This window comes from Tupaia chinensis, unplaced genomic scaffold, assembly GCF_000334495.1.
Source record: "Tupaia chinensis unplaced genomic scaffold, TupChi_1.0 Scaffold148234_1, whole genome shotgun sequence".
In the NCBI taxonomy this organism is placed as follows: Eukaryota; Metazoa; Chordata; class Mammalia; order Scandentia; family Tupaiidae; genus Tupaia; species Tupaia belangeri.
In genome coordinates, this window is record NW_006208084.1 from 3861941 (window position 1) to 3880775 (window position 18835).

At 41.9% G+C, this 18835-nt stretch overlaps 1 protein-coding gene across 2 annotated transcripts in view; it reads right to left on the reverse strand.

Annotated features, from left to right (window-relative positions):
* Positions 1-86: 86 nt before the first annotated feature.
* Positions 87-18835, reverse strand: part of PWP1 (PWP1 homolog, endonuclein) — a 26481-nt gene continuing 7732 nt past the window's right edge. For both annotated transcript variants that reach the window (XM_006170345.3, XM_027769020.1), the window contains 10 exons: positions 16058-16168; positions 15373-15503; positions 14129-14190; positions 9304-9400; positions 8324-8385; positions 7040-7151; positions 6022-6112; positions 5806-5927; positions 2017-2122; positions 87-441 (listed from right to left, as the gene is read on the reverse strand). In XM_006170345.3, coding sequence (XP_006170407.1) covers positions 332-441; positions 2017-2122; positions 5806-5927; positions 6022-6112; positions 7040-7151; positions 8324-8385; positions 9304-9400; positions 14129-14190; positions 15373-15503; positions 16058-16168 — 1004 coding nt within the window. In that variant the 3' untranslated portion in view covers positions 87-331. The remainder of the gene's footprint in view (positions 442-2016; positions 2123-5805; positions 5928-6021; positions 6113-7039; positions 7152-8323; positions 8386-9303; positions 9401-14128; positions 14191-15372; positions 15504-16057; positions 16169-18835) is intronic.

Consider the following 18835-nt stretch of genomic DNA (forward strand, 5'->3'; position numbering starts at 1 on the left):
TTACAGGAGTTTCTTTTTAAAATTTCATAAACTATGACTTATTTTACAAACCTAAATTACCTATGACAGATGGCAAGTTTAAGAGATTACTTTTAAAAACTTTTATTATTCTTTGTAAGAAAAACAACCAGAGCTGTATACGTCATCCATTTGAAATGTAAGCACAAAGCCCAGCTCTGTTTGTGTTGCCACTGCAGTTCCAGAGGTGAATTCCAGGCAGTAGAAAATGAATTTTGTTTCTCTGTAACTCTGTATGGCTGCAGTTAACACTTTTAGGCCACCTTTAAAAAACTGAGTTAAGATAATCAAAGCAGATGTTACTTCATCTTCATTAAGACTCCATTGGTGTGTCTGAGCTCCTGCTCCCAAGAGGGCCACTAATAGATGAACTTTTTGCACTGCTGAGAACAAGCCTCTCCCGTCTTCCAAATGCTTCGTTTACTAAAATACAAATAAATAGTTAAGAATCTACTGGATCAGGACATTAAGAGTCTACAAAACAAATAGAGACTATAATGTAGAAATGAATGAGGTTCTCTACTCTGGCGCAAAACCTTTGTTTATGAAAATGTGCTTAAAATAATGGTAAATAACCAACTCATAAATCCAGGTTAATGCTTTGAATGAAGTGAATCATTTTAAAAATGGTCCTTTTTTTTTAAACTTTAATTTATTTGCCTTGTCCTGGATTTATCTGATCTGCCTTGATAACAGACATCCCCATTCCTTAGTACAATGACACTCTCCTTCCCTTCATCTACTTCTGATTGCTTCCTATTTTTTTCATCTTTTTCTGTATCATGACCAGCGTGGAGTTAGGACCCATACATATACACACACAAATCAGAGTAAGCCAGAGAGAAATTTGGGATCCTTTTTTTTTTTAAATATTTCTTAAAAATATTTAATTTTATTTATTCATTCATTTATTTTACTTTGACCAGAGAGAAGCAAAGAGAGAGAGGAAGTGAGAAAGCAAGCCACCAGGTCCGGGACTCGAACCATGGTTGGCTATGTGGAAGTGTCCAGCGCCTTAACCACCACGCCACTTGCTGGCCTGAAATCTGGGACCCTTCTGCAGCGGAGGGAAGATTCAGGTAGTCATGTAGTAGGGATATATTATCTCTGTGTTTACAGGATACCAGACCACCTCAAAGTAATAAGCAGATAGGATCCACTAAGAGAAGAGAGTGGCCCCTTCAGGAAAGTTGAGTTTTAGAAAGTAGAAAGTTTTAGAAATTAGTTGTCTGAAGAGATGTGTTCACATTGATAACTGGGAAGGAAGGCTTTTTAAAACATTTATTTTATCCATTATTATTATTTTGTAAGTTGATGAGAGAGAGAGAGAAAGAGAGAGAAAGTGAGAAAGCACACCACCAGGTCCAGGACTCAAACCATGGTTGGCCAGGAGTCCAGTGCCTAAACCACCACACTACCTACTGGCCCCTGGGAAGGCTATTTTAGTTATTTTTTGGAGAGGTTTTTGCTATAGGGTGTGTGCACTTGCCAGCCAGACAGAGACAGAAGGAGAGATAGAAAGCGAGAAATCACGCCCCCAGGAGGATGGCCATGCTGCAATCCCTTCTTCTCCATTCTCCTCTCGGGATCTTGGGTACGCATGCACACATGCCTGGCGTAAGTTTAAGCCACTGGGTCCGAGACTCAAATCATGGTCGACCACATGGGAGTCCAGTGACAGGGCCATTACGCTAACTGCTGGTCTCAAAGGCTATTTTTTAAGACCAAGCTACATTTATTTTTCTGGCTTTCTCAAAAGATCTTTCAAGTAGGTTTTTTTTTTTTTTTTTTTTTTAAATTATTTGCACTTAAGTATGACAACGGACTTGTGAACATGAACATTTTCAAATTACATCTGGCCTTCTCTAGTTCTTATGCAGACTACACTACAGAATAAACACTGGATCTACCTTTGTTGTCTAAGATATTTTAACCACACATTCTGTGTTAGTCCTTACAGAACTCATTCAAAAAGAGCAAGAAACCATAGATTCTTACCTGAAGATACTGTGCTTATATCCCAGACCCGAAGCCCTTCTTTCTGACCTCCAAAAGCATAAATAAATGGCAAATCAGGACAACACGAAGAACAGAAGAGAACTCCCTAGAAAAAAGAACACAAAGTCTATGATTTCAATCTTTCCAGAAAGCCCTAATGTCTAGATCCTGACTCTGTCTCTACGAATCTCTGATTTAACTGGTACCTCAGGAACTCACCAGTATCTCTCTTAAGCACTCTGCAAAGGTAGCTCATGGTCAAGCTGGAACGGACGTTACGACATAGAGAGCTGGACATGTTCACCACAACAGCCATTCTGACAAATGCTCTGGCCACTCAGGTAAGTCATCTTCACTATCATTCTATTAGGGGTTTCCTAATTAATCTAATCTGCTATGTAGTCTCAGAAACTTCAGTTCTCCTCAACAATGACAATGAAACCAGAGGTCACTAATCATCTTTTGTGGCGAGCACTGCATACGGAAGCCATCTTGAGCTATCCGCCATCTTGGAAACCATTAGGCTTCACTTCCTCACTGAGCAAACCATCTCTCAGAAATCATGTGACCAACCGTTCTCCCCGGAAGTGGTTGGGTTTCTAGGCAACGGGAGAGATCCACCCATATCAATGATTGGTTCATGCTGTTCTATCACATTTGCATTTTGGGCAACCAATTGGTTCCCACCAGCTGTATATAACTTGCCATTTCTCCTCAATAAACGGAAGTAGACAGAAGACGACAACTTGATCAGCATCTCGTATTGTGTGTGCGTGTGTTTGTCCCTTCTCTCACTCCCTCCCCCAAGGAACCTGTTCTACTGTCCCACGGGCTGGGACAATCTTTAAAATTGTTTATTTGCTGGAGAGCACGTGAGCTTACCAGAGAGAAAGAAAGAGTAGGAGAAAACACCCCCAATGATGCATGGTCATGCTGTAAATGTTCCTCCTCTATTCTACACTGTTGGGATTTTGGGATTGTGCGCACACCTGCCCTGTCATATTTTTCAAGCTGCAGGAGCCAGAATTTGAACTGCAGTTGGCTCCCTTAACCAGCAAGCTATGAGGTCTACCTCATTCTTAAACTTTATTTTTAAAAAAAATTTGGTATAGAGCATGTATGCTCACCGGAGAGAGAGAGGAAAAAAAATACACCTCCTTGGGGAGATGGCCATGCCACCATCCCTTCTCTGTTCTCCTCTTGGGATTTTGGGCATACAGAGTCCAGCATGTTTTCTAAGCCACCGGGTGTGAGACGTGAACCATGTAGTCAGCCATGTGGAATCTAGCCCTTTTAACAACTATGCCACCAGCTGGTCCCCCTATTCTTTAAACTTTCCATGTTTTTTTTTTTACACTTTTATTACCAGGCAACACGTTATTACAGAAAATATGCACAAGAGAAAATACAAAAATCTCTCAGCAAAGATTACCACTCTTGAGCTGGCCCTGTAGCCTAGTGGTTAAAGGAGTTGGATCCCACATGGCTAATTGATGTTCAGATCCTGGCCATAGAAGCTTGAAAAACACATCAGGCACATGTGCATGTGTGCCCCAAATCCCAACAGATAGAGAAATGGAAATGGGAGTGCAGTGTGACCATGAACCACTGGAGCGTGTTCCTCACCATGCCTCTTCTCCAAACCCTGCCTCATATGACTGCACACCCCCCCGGGCAATTTAAGAAAAAAGTATCATTTGTTTTAGAATATTATTGGCTAGATTTAAAATCCATGTGTAGTTTTTTAAAAAATTATTATTTAATTCCATTTGTTGTTATTATTTTAAAATTTAACCAGAGAGAGACAGAGAAAGGGAAAAGGAGAAGGGAATCCAGCACCTTTAACCACTATGCTCGCCACCTGCCAGCGCCCCTCATGTGTAGTTTTTTCATAATATGTATTCCCCATAAGGCTTATAAGATTTCTTGTGTAAGCATTTAAACAAGTAGGCATGTAAATGTAGTATGGTAAGACTGAATAAAAATTGCTTCTGTAACCTGCCTTTTTTTTAAGTATAACTCACACAATTTGAACAGATGTGTGGTATTCTATTATGTCCACAATCTAATTTATATAACTCAATGTCTGACACAGAATAGATGCTCAGTAAGTACTGTCAAAGGAATTTAGTTTCTCCTAAATTTTTCACTACTACAGGTTAAGCATCTTAAATCTTAAATCTGAAATGCTCCAAACATTTTTGGAGTACCAACAGAAATTTATTAGGGAATACTAAAAGTGGAAAATTCCACGGATCTGACCTAATGTGAGAGGATGCAGTCAAAACAAAATATTGCAGGGACCAGCAGTTAGTGTAATGGCTATGTCGCTGGACTTCCATGTAGCTGACCGCAGTTCGCGCCCCGGACCTGGTGGCTTAAAACTCACGCTGGGCACGTGTGCGTGTGTGCCCAAGATCCCGAGAGGAGAATGGAGGAGAAGGGATTGCGGTGTGGCCATTTCACCTGGGGGGTGATTTCTCGCTTTCTGCCTCTCTGTCAAGCACACGCGCCCTATAGCAAAAACCTCTCCAAAAAAAAAAAAAATTGCATAAAATTCCCTTCAGGTAGCATGTACTTGGTGTATATGAAACATAAATTTCATATTTAGACTTGGGTCCCATCCCCAAGATATCTCAGTATGTATTTTCCAAAATCTGCAAAGATTCCAAATCTAAAACACTTCAGGCCCCAAGAAGTTGGGATACTAACCCTGTATATAGTATTAGTCTCAGTGTAGTCAGAATTAGTTATACAAAGAGGTAGCTATTGTGCTAAGGTTCAAGATTTCCTGGGGTGGTCCTAATTTGGGAGTAAAAAAGGTGGTCACTGGGCCCTAGAAAACCTTCTCTCCATCCTTCTTACTCTTTTTCTTTTAATATATTATTTTTTCTGCTTACAATTAAAAAAAAATTATTTAATTAATTCCATTTGTTGTTATCATTTTTAAATTTTGACCAGAGAGAGACGGAGAGAGAGAGAAAGGGAAAGCGAGAAAGCAAGCCTCCAGGTCCGGGACTTGAACCGTGGTCGGCCATGTGGGAATCCAGCACTCTTAACCACTACGCCACCTGCCAGACCTCCCCCCCTTTTAAAATTTATTCATTCACTTATTTTAATTTGACCAGAGAGAGACATGGGGAGGGAGGAAGGGAGAGGGAGAAGGAGAGGGAAAAGGGGAGAGAGCGAGAGAGAAAGTGAGAAAGCAAGTAACCAGGTCTAGGATTTGAACTGTGGTCAGTCATATGGGTGTGTCCAGCACCTTAATCACCATGCAACCTGCTGGTTCCCATCCTTCTTACTCTTACCAAGCAACTGCTAATCATATGAGTAAAGAACCACGTAGTCACTAAATCGTCCTAAAACTGTTCTAAGTCAGACTCCCACCAAATTTGATTAAGATCAAAATTAATTTCCCCAACACACCAAATTCTTTTTTTTTTTTTTTTTTGTGGAGAGGTTTTTGCTATAGGGTGTGTGTGCTCGCCAGAAAGACAGAGACAGACAGAGAGACAGAAAGCGAGAAATCACCCCCCAGGGGGGATGGCCACACTGCAATCCCATCTCCTCCATTTTCTTCTTGGGATCTTGGGCACGCACGCACATGCGCCCAGTTTGAGTTTAAGCCACCGGGTCCAGGACTCAAACCACAGTTGACTGCATGGGAATTCAATGACATAGCCATGCTGGTCCCCACATCAAATTCTTTAATGCATGATTCAGAGAAAGATAAGCAATACAGGTCAGAAATAGAATAAACAGAACAAGGGTACCCAGGGAAATCCTTACCATTTTCATGTCCCTAGAATGAACTAGACTTGGCCTGTCTCCCAATATGTCCCAGATCTTTACATACTTGTCTGCTGATGCAGTCACAAGACAGCCCTTGATTTGACTGCTTAGATCAAGACCTATGGGAAACTGAGGTTAGTTCAGAGATCTTCACTTTGAAATACAGATTTACTTTATCATAATAACAAATGACAGAAACACCATTTTGCTCACCAGAGATCTCATCATTGTGTGCATTAAGAGTGAAAATAGGCTTATCTGAACGTGCATCCAAGTTATATACAAAGCCGTCATCTGTACTGGCCTGGAAAGAATAAAAGATGGGCGAGATCATGTTACATAACAATAACATTTAGAAATGCATAGCCAGGACTAACCATAGTGAACATCAGCTGTCGGTTGTATGTCTGACTTCCCAGTGGGGCTTACCAGAAATTACCACAGACATACAAAACTTGTTTTTAGATGAGTTAAATGCGCACTAACATGGACTAGCTCAGCTGGTACGTCTCCGAAGCAGTTGGATAGGAGTATGAAGCTGTGGTGGGTGGTATGGAATAAGGTTAGAGATGTGGATTCACAGTGGTGGATGCCAGGTCTGGGACTCAAACCATGGTTGTCCATGTGGGAGTCCAGTGCCTTAACACACTCCTGCTGGCTCCTGTCCACATCTTTCTTTTCAAAAGAATCAGTTTTTATTAATTTTATTTATTGTCATTATTTATTTATTTTTTGAAGTTAACCAGAGAGAAAAAGAGAGAGAAGGAAAGTGAGAAAGCAAGCTGCCAGACCCAGCACTTGAACTGCAGCCAGCTATGTGGGAGTCCAGGTGCCTTAACCACCACACCACCACACCACCTGCTGACCTCTATTCATCCATTCTTCAAGCCTCTATTTTTTCTTCTTTTTAAAAAGAATTATTTTATTTAACTTTATTTGACCAGAGAAGGATACAGTGAGAATGAGAGAGAGAGAGAGAGAGAGAGAGAGAGAGAGAGAGAGAAAGCAAGCCACTAGATCCAGGACTTAAACCCTGGTCAACCATGTGGGAGTCCAGCGTCCTTAACCACTATGCCACTTGCTGGCCCCAAGCCCCTATTTTTTTCAACTCTAAACCACAAATACTTCACCCTGTTAACACAGAAAATGTGTTTTAGAGATTCTATTATGGAATTAAAAAATAAAGTTATGAGTTACGTGCAGAGCAACATAGTAGCATGTATATTCTTACCAGAAAATGACAAGGTGAAAAGTGGTTCCACGTCACTCTCTCAATCTGACCGCTGAATCGCCACATCCGATGGCTTTCATCTGGACTTCGGCAGTCATACAAAGCCACTGACCTGGACATGTTCAGGCACAGTTAGCATCTTAAGAGTTCTAATTTCCTGTAGGTTTGATGTTTGTTTGTTTATTTATAATGACATGGCAATAAAACAGCATTGTGCAAGTCATGATTCAATGACTCAAAGCCTGTTTGAAGGCTCTAAAATAAGTGAAACTCATTCACTAATTGGTGGGTGCTTGTCCTATCCTTTAAAGACACTGGTGGCTCTGATGTCACCATGGCCTTGACCATTTCCAAGTCAAACCCTCCACTTGCAAGATGGATCTGCTGTATTTTCAAAAGTCCAGAACAATGTCTAATTTCTCCTCCTCTAATAAAGTTCTGAGCCAGATAACGCATGTCTTAGCCATACTTTGCTCTCCACAAGCAGCAACTGTGTGTACTGTACTGCTCACTGCACGTACAAAGGGTACGCTTTCATAATTCTGTAGGAATCACAACCAAAAAATGTAAACATCTCACTCTTCAAGAGGATAAAGAAGCTAAAGAAAGACTGCAAGTTGGCTTCTGTTCTATTAGCTGTCTGTACTATCTTCAGACTCAGTCTGTAAAAAGGAGCCCAGATGTGATGGGAAACCCCCATGGTTGACTAGAGTGGTCCCAGTTCCTCACCTCTCCCTACATATCTGTACCCTCTGCCCTGCAGCATGGGAGTTCTCCCCACAAAGGCAGAGTACATCACCCCATTCCGAAACACAAGTGTGCAAGTTCTGAGCCAGGTCTAAGGAGGCCTTGTTATCTTTGTGCTTCTGACTTTGCAATGAGAATATAAGTAAGCTATCCTGCTGGTCAAGTCCCCATGGCCCCGCCTAAACAAACCAGTATTAACAGAGCTACTTGTTGAATCTGGCCTATATTAGTTCTACCTCTGAAATATTTAAGAAAGAAATGCTTTAAGCCATTGAATTTGGGATGGTTTATTTCATAGCAACAGCTAACTCAAATACCCTCCACAAATCAAAAAGTTGTTAGTTCCCATAGTTACATTATTATGATAGAACCACATTCTTTTTTGCAGACTGAAAGAGCTAGAGCAAAAATGGACAAAGAAGTAAGGCCAGCAATTTAAACATGTAGGTGACCTTGGTAATATATTTTGTTTGAGCATCAAGTGATACTTTTTTAATTCAAAAGAATAAAAACAGAGTAGCAATAATCCTTTCTTACTTATCATATGATCCAGAAATCAGAGTCTGTGCTTCAAACGGATGAAACTGCAGGGTCTGTACCTAAAAGAGCAATAATGAAGAGATCTATGTCTGCTTGCTTTTGAAAAAATTATCCAATATGCATTGAGAACTAAGTCTACAAATCCTTCCCTTTGAAATTCAGTACCATTTATTTATTTACTTAAAGAGATTTTTGCTATAGGGCACATGTACTAGCTAGAGAGACAGATAGAAAACGGAAAACCACCCTCTAGGGGATGGCCATGCTGCAATCCCTTCTCCTCCATCCTCCTCTCAGATTCTGGGCATGCACACACACACACACCTGGTGTGTTTTACAGTGCTGGGTCCGCGGTCAACTACCTAGGAGTCCAGCGACATAACTGCTGGGTCCACGGTCAACTACCTAGGAGTCCAGCGACATAACTGCTACGCCATCTGCTGGTCCCGAAATTCAGTATTAAAGAAACATCAATGCACTGCATCATCAAAAGGGCAAACCTAATTCTACATAATGGCTGGCACTTCAGGACATAATACAGCATTCCCTGAATTGTGTTTGGCAGAATACTTACATCTCTCAAATGTTAAAAAGACAATTGGAAGAAAATAGTAAGTAGTCAAAATACAGCTGGGCACCTCCACTTGCTCCCCAAATCCCACAATGTGCATTAGCTCCCTGAGGAGTTTTGCAGTGAGAGCTGTAAAATCTCGTCACTGAACTGACAGCCCACCCTTTTCAGGAGCCTCTATGCAGATGCTATGGGGGTCACTTACGTTGCTAGTCACGACATCTTTTTGTACCTATTTTTGTCTCCAAGGTGGGCATAATACCTATTATGTGGGGTTTTGTGATGAGCCAGTGAGATAGCATATAAAGTATTTCGCAAACCGCAAAATGAATGTATAAGGTGATTTTTAGCTAATACTTGTTCCAGACTTTTATCAGAATCTCTTTTACCCGCTAATTCATCATACCTTGTCTGTGTGTACAGCCAGGCTAGCTGCTGGCTTCCCCAAGGACATATCCCACAGAACTACAGTGTTGTCAGCTGATGCACTTGCCAGCACATTTCTGAGAAAGGAAAGAAACAATCTAGTAATCTTTTAAACATCAAGAACATTAAATATAAGAAAAGGATTCCATTTAAAAGAGCACCAAAAAGAATAAATTTAACAAAAGAAATGCAAGACATAACAATACTGAAAACAATGAAAAATGGTTGAAAGAAATTAAACAATATCCAAATAAGCAGAAAAATACCCTATGTTCATATATTGGAAGACTTAATATTGTTAAGATGGAAACACTACATCTGCAGATTGAGCTACACACTGAGTGAGATTCAACCTATCCCTTCTAAAGGCTCAGCCGACTGACTTTTTATTTTCTTTTGCCTTAGGGCACATGTGCCCCTGGAGAGAGGATGCGCATGCACACACACACACACACACAGTGAGAGGGAAGTGAGAAATCACCCCCCAGGGAGGATGCACAATCCACAATCCCTTCTCCATTCTCCTCCCAGGATCTTGAGCGCGCGTGCACACGCACCCAGCGTGATTTTTAAGCCACCAGGTCTGGGACTCAAACTGCAATTGGCCATGTGGGATTTCAGTGATGTAACTGCCATGCCATCTGCTGGTCCCTGGCATTTTTTTTAAAGAGAGATTTTTTGCTAAAGGGCATATGCACTCACCGAACAGTGAGAGAGAGAGAGAGAGAGGTGAAAAGAGAAAGTGAGAAATCACTACCTGAGGGGACATGGCCACACCTCAATCCCTTCTCCTCTTGGGATTTTGGGCATGCTCTTACACGTGCCAGGTGTTGAGTTTCAAGTTGCTAGATCTGAGACTCGAACCAGAGTTGGCCATGTGGGAGTCCAGCACCTTCACCACTATGCCACCTGCTGCCCCTCCCTTTTTCAGTAGGTGATGAGTCAATTTAAAAATTTATAGGAAATACAAGGGACCCAGAATAGCTAAAAAGAGGAAAGTTGGAAAGCTCATACTCTTGATTTCAAAATTACTGAAAAGCTACAGTAATCAAAACAAAGTGGTACTAAGGACAAACATATAGATTAATGAAAAAGAATCGAGTCCAGAAATAAACCTGTATGTATGATACTTATTTTTAAATTAGTCATAAGACACATGCACTCACCAGAGGCAGAGGGAAATGGAGGGAGAAAACAATCCTTGAAGGGACATAGTCATGTTCAATCCTTTCCCCTCTGATTTCTCTACCCTGCTGAGATTTTGGGAATACATGCAAACATGTGTGGCATGTTTTTTGAGCTGCTGGGGCCAGGATTTGAACTATGTGGTAGGCCATATGGGATCTAGCTGCCTCAATCACCAGACCATGAGCCATGTCACTGATTACTATTATTATTATTTTTCCTTTTTGGAGAGATTTTGCTACAGGGCATGTGTACTTGCCAGAGAGACAGGGAGAAACAGAGAGATAAAAAGCAAGAAATTACCCCCCCAGAGGGGATGGCCACGCCACAATCCCTTCTCGTCAATTTTCCTCTCAGGAATGGGCATGCATACACACATGCCAGGTATGAGTTTTTAAACTGCTGGGTCTGGGGTTCAAACCATGGCTGACTACGTGGGAATCCAGTGATGTAACTGGTACATCATCTGCTCATCCCACAGTTTTTTTGTTTTTGTTTTTTGTTTTTGTGGGGGTGGGTGCACTGATTTTTTGATAAAGGTGCCTGCCAAGACAATGAAATATTCAACAGGGGAAAAACGGTCATTTTAAAAAATGGTGCAGGGAGGGATCAGCAGATGGCGTAATGATTATGTTGCTAGACTCCCATGTAATTGACCACAGTTTTGAGTTTTGGACCCAGTACCTTAAAACTCACACTGGGGTGTGTGCATGCCCAAAATCCCAACAGTAGAGTGGAGAAGAAGTGATTGTGGCATGCCCATCCCCCCTGGGGGGTGACTTCTCTCTTTCTGTCTCTATCTCACTGCCCTATAGCCAAAAATCTCTCACAAAAACCCAGAGGTTCAAGAAGAACTGGATATCCTGATTAAAAAGAATAAAGCTGGACCCCTACCTCGCATCATATTTTCACTTCTTTTTTTTTTTGAGAGGTTTTTGCTATAGGGTCTATGTGCTCTCTAGAAAGACGGAGAAAGACAGAGAGACAGAAAGTGAGAAATCACCCCCAGGGAGGATGGCCATGCCGCAATCCCTTCTCCTCTATTCTCCTCTTGGGATCTTGGGCAAACACGCACATGCACCTGGCGTGAGTATAAGCCACCGGGTCTGGGACTTGAAACACGATCAACTACATGGGAGTCGAGCAACATAGCTATTACACCAACTGCTAGTCCCCTCACACCATATTTAAAAAAAAAAAAACTCAAAATGGGATCAGAGACTTGGGGACCAGCAGTTAGTGTAATGGCTATGTCATTGGACTCCCATGTAGTCGACCACGGTTTGTGTCCCGGACCCGATGGCTTAAAACTCACGCCGGGCGCGTGTGCGTGCGTGCCCAAGATCCTGAGAGGAACATGGAGACGGGATTGCGGCATGGCCATACCCCTGGAGAGTGATTTCTCGCTTTCTGTCTCTCTGTCTCTCTCTGTCTGGCAAGTGCATGTGCCCTATAGCAAAAAACCTCTACAAAAAAAAAAAGGGATCAGAGACTTAAAAAAACAAATAACAAAATAAGTAGACAAATTAGAAATCAATATAAATTTTTTTTGCTGCAAATTATACCATCAAGAAAATGAAGAGGATCCCAGATGGAAGAAATGTTTGTAAATCATATTATCTGATAGGCATTAATATGTAGAATATATAAAGAACTCCTACAACTCAATAGTAAACAACTAAAAATTAGTCAAAGGATTTGAATAGCATTTCTATAAAAAAAGACACACAAATGACCAATAAGGACAATGATGCTCAACATCATTAATTACTAAAAAAAGCAAATCAAAACCACAAGATACTACTCACACTGATTAGGATGGCTGTTAACCAAAAAACCAAAAATCACAAATTCTGGGAGATGATGGAGAAACTGGGCCCTTTTGTGCGCTGTTGGACAGAATGTAAAATGGTACAGGCACTGTGGAAAACAGTATAGTGGCTCCTCAAGAAAAGTAAAGCTGGAACTGCCATAAGATCCAACAGTAACAATTTTAGGTAAACACTCAAAAGAACTGAAAGCAAGAACTTACAGATTATTTGTGTACCTATGCTCATCACTAAGCAGCTAAGCATTATTCGCAATTGCCAAAAGGTGGAAGCACCCCGTGTTCATCGACAGATAAATGGATAAACAAAATGTGGTATATGCACAATGAATATGATCTATCCTTACAAAAAGGGACACCGACACATATTACAACATGGATGAACCCTGAAGACAGTTTGTGAAATGAGTCACAGACAAACACTGAATGATTCCACTAATACCAGGTTGTTAGAGTAGTCAAATTAATAGACAGAAGGGAGAGTGGGTATTGCCACAGTTGGAGGAGGGAAGAATAGGGAGTTACGTATTTACTGACTAAAGATTTTCAGTTTGGGAAGATTAAGAACTTCTGGATGTGGATGGTAGCGATTTGCATAACAATGTGAATATAAACTCTACACCTAAAGTGGCCAATTTCATGTTATACATATCTTATCATAATAATAAAAAATAGAATACAAGAATACGTGAATGAGATGTGAAAACTAAATAAGTGAGAAAAACATCTATTGCAAGAAACATGTGATCTTCCTGCACACTGGTACTGTGTACATGCTGATGTTTTCCGGTGGTGATAGTGGAGAGGTTACTTAGTCACCAAACATGTAATGACACCTGAAGGTGCTGTGAGGGATACAAGAAAACTGACATGTGGGGACACGTTTAGAGAGAGAACCTGAGGTGTGGGGACATGCGCTGAGCAAACACCACCTTTTGGGGTTTGGCAGAACCTTGTAATTGTCTTTTCCTTGACCTTCGCTGCAGACAGAGCAAGGGTAGAAATTGCTAGGGGTGTTCCAACAGACACATCTGATGGACTTTAAGAAACAGCTTGACTCCAATTAGCAAAGTCCAATCCCTGCTCTGCATCTGAAAGGTTCTTTAGCCTTCTCTGGGTGTGGTGGTACACTCCTTATGGAGAAGTTGTTTAGTTTCTTCCCCACACCTAACAGCTAGGTTTCTCTGCGCTAGAAGATGAGACTTTCTCTTGATGGGATTATCACCAAGGGATGCACCTGGCCCAGTATAACTAAGCCCTTACAGATTTGGTAACTGCTTCTTCTTGTCTATAACCTGGCAACCAATCTATGAAGTGTCGTGAAACATACATGTGTAATGTCTCCTTGTACTATAAATAAAGAGGCCCAGTTTGTCTGGATGGCTCAAGCAGCAGCTCAGCCGCGGCACAAGTTGCTTTGGCTGCCTAGGCTCAGGCTGCCTGTGTCCACGTCTACTCTGTCTCTTTGTGTCATTCTTTTCCAATTCCCCAGTCCTCCCAAGATGGAGGGCTTTCTCGTTCTCGTCCTCTTTCTCTTCCTCACCAGCAGCCTTCTGATCATGATTCAGCTAGACCCAAGCCCTGGGGCGGACACTGACACTGACACATATTACAACATGGATGAACCCTGAAGACACAGTTTGTGAAAGACAGCAGAGCAGTGTACACTGGAGGAAAGGAAGGTAGAATGGACACAAGCCACGCAACACACGAGATAGAGACCGGTGGAGAAGCATGAGGTGCAAGCAAAGGTTATAACCTTCACTAATCACCCAACATTATTTATTCTTACCTGATTAGTCTATTCCAGGAAAGGTCAAGGACGGCATCAGTGTGCCCTTCTGTTGAAGAACTCTGCAATGATTATTTCTGTGTTAAAGTTCCCCATCATAAAACTGTATGTTAATCTGCAAGATATTTCAAACCTTAAGGTGACTGTTTCGATCTAGTGCAAACCAGACCTGTTTCCCTGTCACTTTTGATAACCTATGACAAATATTTTCCTTTTTTTAAGGTTTTGCCATAGGGTACATGCACTTGCAGGAGACAGAGGAAAAGTGAAAAATTGTCCTGCAGAGGGAATGGCCATGCCATAGTCCCTTCTCCTCTTGGGATTCTGGGCACGTGTGTACACACATGCCCAGTGTGATTTTCAGGTCACAAGGTCCAGGACTCGAACTGCAGTCGACTATGTGGGACACCAGCACCTTAACTACCACACTACCTGCTGGCTCCTATGATAAATATTCTTCATAGAGAAGACACTACAGTAGTTCTTAATGTAGGTGCTATAAATCTATAAACACTGTTATTTGATATTGATATTTGTAATATCACTTACAAAAAAACTCTAACAGTCCTTTTTAAAAGCTACAGGAATTAAAGCATGAATAGTTAACATTCGACCCACTAGAGGCTAAATAAAAATTTTTAAATAACCACATATAGTATATATATTATATATAGTTTCTCTCTCTCTCTCACAAGAGCCAGGAAAAGAAGACAGGAAGGGAGGGGGAGGAAGCATGTCCCATGGGGTATGGTCATGTCAGAACCCTTTCCCTCCAGTTCTCCATGCTGGCGAGATTTTGGGTACAAGTGCACACATGGCCTGCATGTTTCTCAAACTGCGAGGGCCAGGATTTGAGTCATAATCAGCCATGTGAGAGCCGGCTCCCTTAACCACTAGGCTATGGGGCCAGGCTGAGAATCTGTTTTGTATGGGGAAAAAAAAAAACAAAACATGCTGGCCAGCAGGTGGCATAATGATTAGGGTGCTGGACTTCCACATGGTCAACTGTGTTGGCTCGCTTTCTTACTCCCCTGCCGCCCCCAACCTTCTCTCTGGTAAGCACACATGCACTATAGCAAATTAAATAATAATGATAAAAAAAAATTAAATAATTCCTAAAAATAATACCATTTCAATGGAAGTTATCCAACCTTGATTAGAAAATGTTGTGTTCTTATCCTCCAACACCTCCCAGTAAACTGACCATTTGTCATTAGAGTTTGGACAGTTATTAACTTCCGTACCTTCTTTCCCTTCTTTTTCTTCTTTTTCGAAAGCTTACTTCCAAGTGTGAAGACTGGCTCTAAAGAGTCCACTATATCAAGATCCCACACTTCAATAACAGGGGTCATGTTTCCCACAGCGATATAATTTCCTACAGGAGGAAAAAGTATACTTAAAATTGCAAAAAAAAAGAGAAGAGCAACATTCTATGGCAGAACCTCAAACACTGGAAGGTGTAAAGGCATGGAGAACAACTGTGGATGCTAAAAAGAGCGTGGGCAAGGGGGTAGGATGAGAGGGAGAAAATCAAGGGGAAAAAGGGAAAAAAGGAAAAAGCAACACACATTTAAGTGACACAAAAATGGAAATTATCTGTTGATCATAATGTGCATGGTAATATCTTTGGACTAATATATAGGGTATTTATGCTGAGAAAATTCATTTTGTATGCTGTAAGGACACAATGATTAAGTGTAAAAATAAGTCAGTCAGTCAAGAGTAGGAAGGTCTGCAGATAAACAGACCCCGAACAGTTAAGTGATGGTGTGTTAAGAATCATCTAACTGGAACTTCATAAAATAGCAGCAACTTCATAACATACCGGCAACAATTCTGAAAACACTCATACAGAATACATCATTTATGCAGCTAGGAAAAAACACACATGACCAAGAACCACTGAGCAACCTTAAGGTTTCCAATTACCAGTAGCATCATCTGGGCTGGGATCAAAATTCAGCCATTCCACACTCAGAGGATATGCAGATAGGAGTATGTCATGGTGTACATAGAAGGAGTCTTCTTCTTGATTATAAACTGAAACAGATTGGGAAGAGAGACTTTATTACATCAGAGTCAGAGTCTTCAATAATCATGTCCAACTCAAAAGAACAGACTCCTCCTATTAAACCAATGGGAGTCATAATGTGCAGTGAAGGTTCTAAAGGAGATTCTAAGGTCATTACTGTGAGGCAGAAATTCTGCATGTCTGATACAGTCCGGTGATCTGGCATGCCCCAAACGGGGACATGAACATGACAGATCCTCCACCTACGTACTAGCTAGATAAATGTATTTCTCAGAAATTAACTCACAAAACCTCCGCAAGAAGTACTTAAAAGAACAAAGAAAAAGATAACATTGGAGAGAAATCATTCGTATTTAGAAAACTAAATGCTTGTTAAAATTTACTCTTGGGCTGGCCACGTAGCAGTGGTTAAGAACAGTGCATAAGAAGCCAGGTCCCACACAGCCAATTAGAGACTGGACCCCACCCCAGCAGCTATAAAACATGTCAGGTGTGTGTGCATGTTTGACTGAGACCCTGAGGGACGAAGAAAGGGAGGAAAAAGGATTGCAGAATGACCATGCCCCACTGGGGTGTGTTTTCTTTCTCTCTGGTGAACACATAGTCCTCTGGCAATTAAAAAAAAAAAAGGCAAAATAAACAAACTGCCCTTCTTTAATATTTAATAAAAAGTTTATGAAGAGCCCAGGCATGGTGGCACGTGCAGCAGGGCACTGCAGTGCGATGCTGGAGCTCAGTGGCAAGCCTGGGTTCAGTTCCTCTGACCAACCTAAGCGCATAGGGGAGGGATGTGATCTAGCTAATTCGGGGCTAGGGCAGGAGAGCTGTGACAGGGAAGATTCTGTCAAAGATACCTCTTCTCTCTCTCATCCTGAAACAAACAAAACCAAAAACAAACCAAAATCCATGTGCATGAAGGCCAGCAATGTAAACAAACTAAGCTTTCGAAGATACCCTGTGGGCATATGATGGCAGTAAACAGTTAGCTCTTCAACATTCAGTTACTATACGATGTTTAGGAACAAAAAATATTAACATCAATAGCTAAGAAGTCCTTTAAGAATTATACAGTGAAAGACTGCTTCCCTAACAGATCTCCTGTACTGTCCTTCCACCGCTGTGGTCTATGAGGAGAATGCATATTCAAAACAGACAGGCCAGGGACCCCAGGGGACAGCCACTGTCTGCCAGGCCAAGCAGCTGGTTTAAGTTAGCTTTTCCTTTCCTCTGTTTTCTTCACAGAGACGCGGTCCTTTGACCTATACATATGCAGATATTGCTTCTAAAAAGTGCATGACTCTTTGATGAGACTTAATTAGACAAAAACCAGAGACCAACTGTCACAGCCCAGAGCACAAAGACAATGCGGGTTTTTCTTTTCACAGAAACCTGAAGGCGACTTCTTGGCACCGGGGCAACAGAATTCTAAATTAACAGTTTTTGAGCCTTCCAAATTAACAGTTTTCCCCAAATTAACAGCCTACATGTGACCTCTATCACAAAGAAAGATGCACACGCGGTCTCTCAGCTAGGATATAAACGTGAGACCCAGACCACCAGGTGGCAACTCATTCCGAGACCCCTCCAGCTTGGGAGTCCTACCTTTTTCCTTCCCTTCTCTCGATATACTCCACTTGCATCTCTAATTCTTTGTGAATGTGAGACAAGGAAGTAGTCAGCTTGTGGCCCCGAGACGGCACTAGAATTGGGCCTGATCATCTCAGCTCCCCGCGTAAATGGTGCTACAAAAAACCTCAACCGATGGGAACCAGCAGTCAGTGTAATGGCTGTGTCACTGGACTCCCACGTAGTCAACCGCGGTTCGCGTCTTGGACCCGGTGGCTTAAAACTCACGCCGGGCGCGTGTGCGTGCGTGCCCAAGATCCCGAGAGGAGAATGGAGGAGAAGGGATTGCGGCGTGACCATCCCCCTGGGGGGTGATTTCTCGCTTTCTGCCTCTATGTCTCTCTCTGTCTGGTGAGCGCATGCGCCCTATAGCGAAAAGCCTCTCCAAAACAAAACAAAACAAAACAAAAAAACCCCTCAACCGCGTTCATTGCACCTAGCTTACATTTTAAATAAAACTGGTGATACTGTGGTAGGCAGTTAGCCAGTAGTGAGCAGTCCACCCTAAGACAAGAGCAGGACACGTGTCGTATCAATCACAATTTATCAGGCGTTACAGCCAGACCCTCGATAAAATGCCTTCTTCCCACCCAGCTCTGGTGCCGGGAAGGTGAGGCAAATATCATTTTTCTTCCTTGGTACCTGAGAAAGACACATACGGATGATGGTAAATTTCCCTCTTATCATCCCTCATAAATACAAAAAGACCCAACCAGACATTTTGGTCAACATCCTGATTCCCACTGGGGCACTAAGCTAATTGGGCAGGCACTTTATTCTAATTAGGATGCACTTATCATCCCAGCTCACACTGGGCACTGCAGTTAGGTAATAAAATTCCTCAAATTCTTCACCTGTGAGAGAGCTGTGCAAGCACAGGAAGAAGCTCACAGTTCAAACAAAGGACACAGATAGTATGACAGACCTCCCACTGTTAATACTTATTATCACCTCCCAATAAAAAGAACACCTAACCCAGTCCCAAAGGCAGCAGTTGCTACCTAGCAACCTGCCCGCCTAAAAGTCTTTTGGGTGTACTTTTCCACACT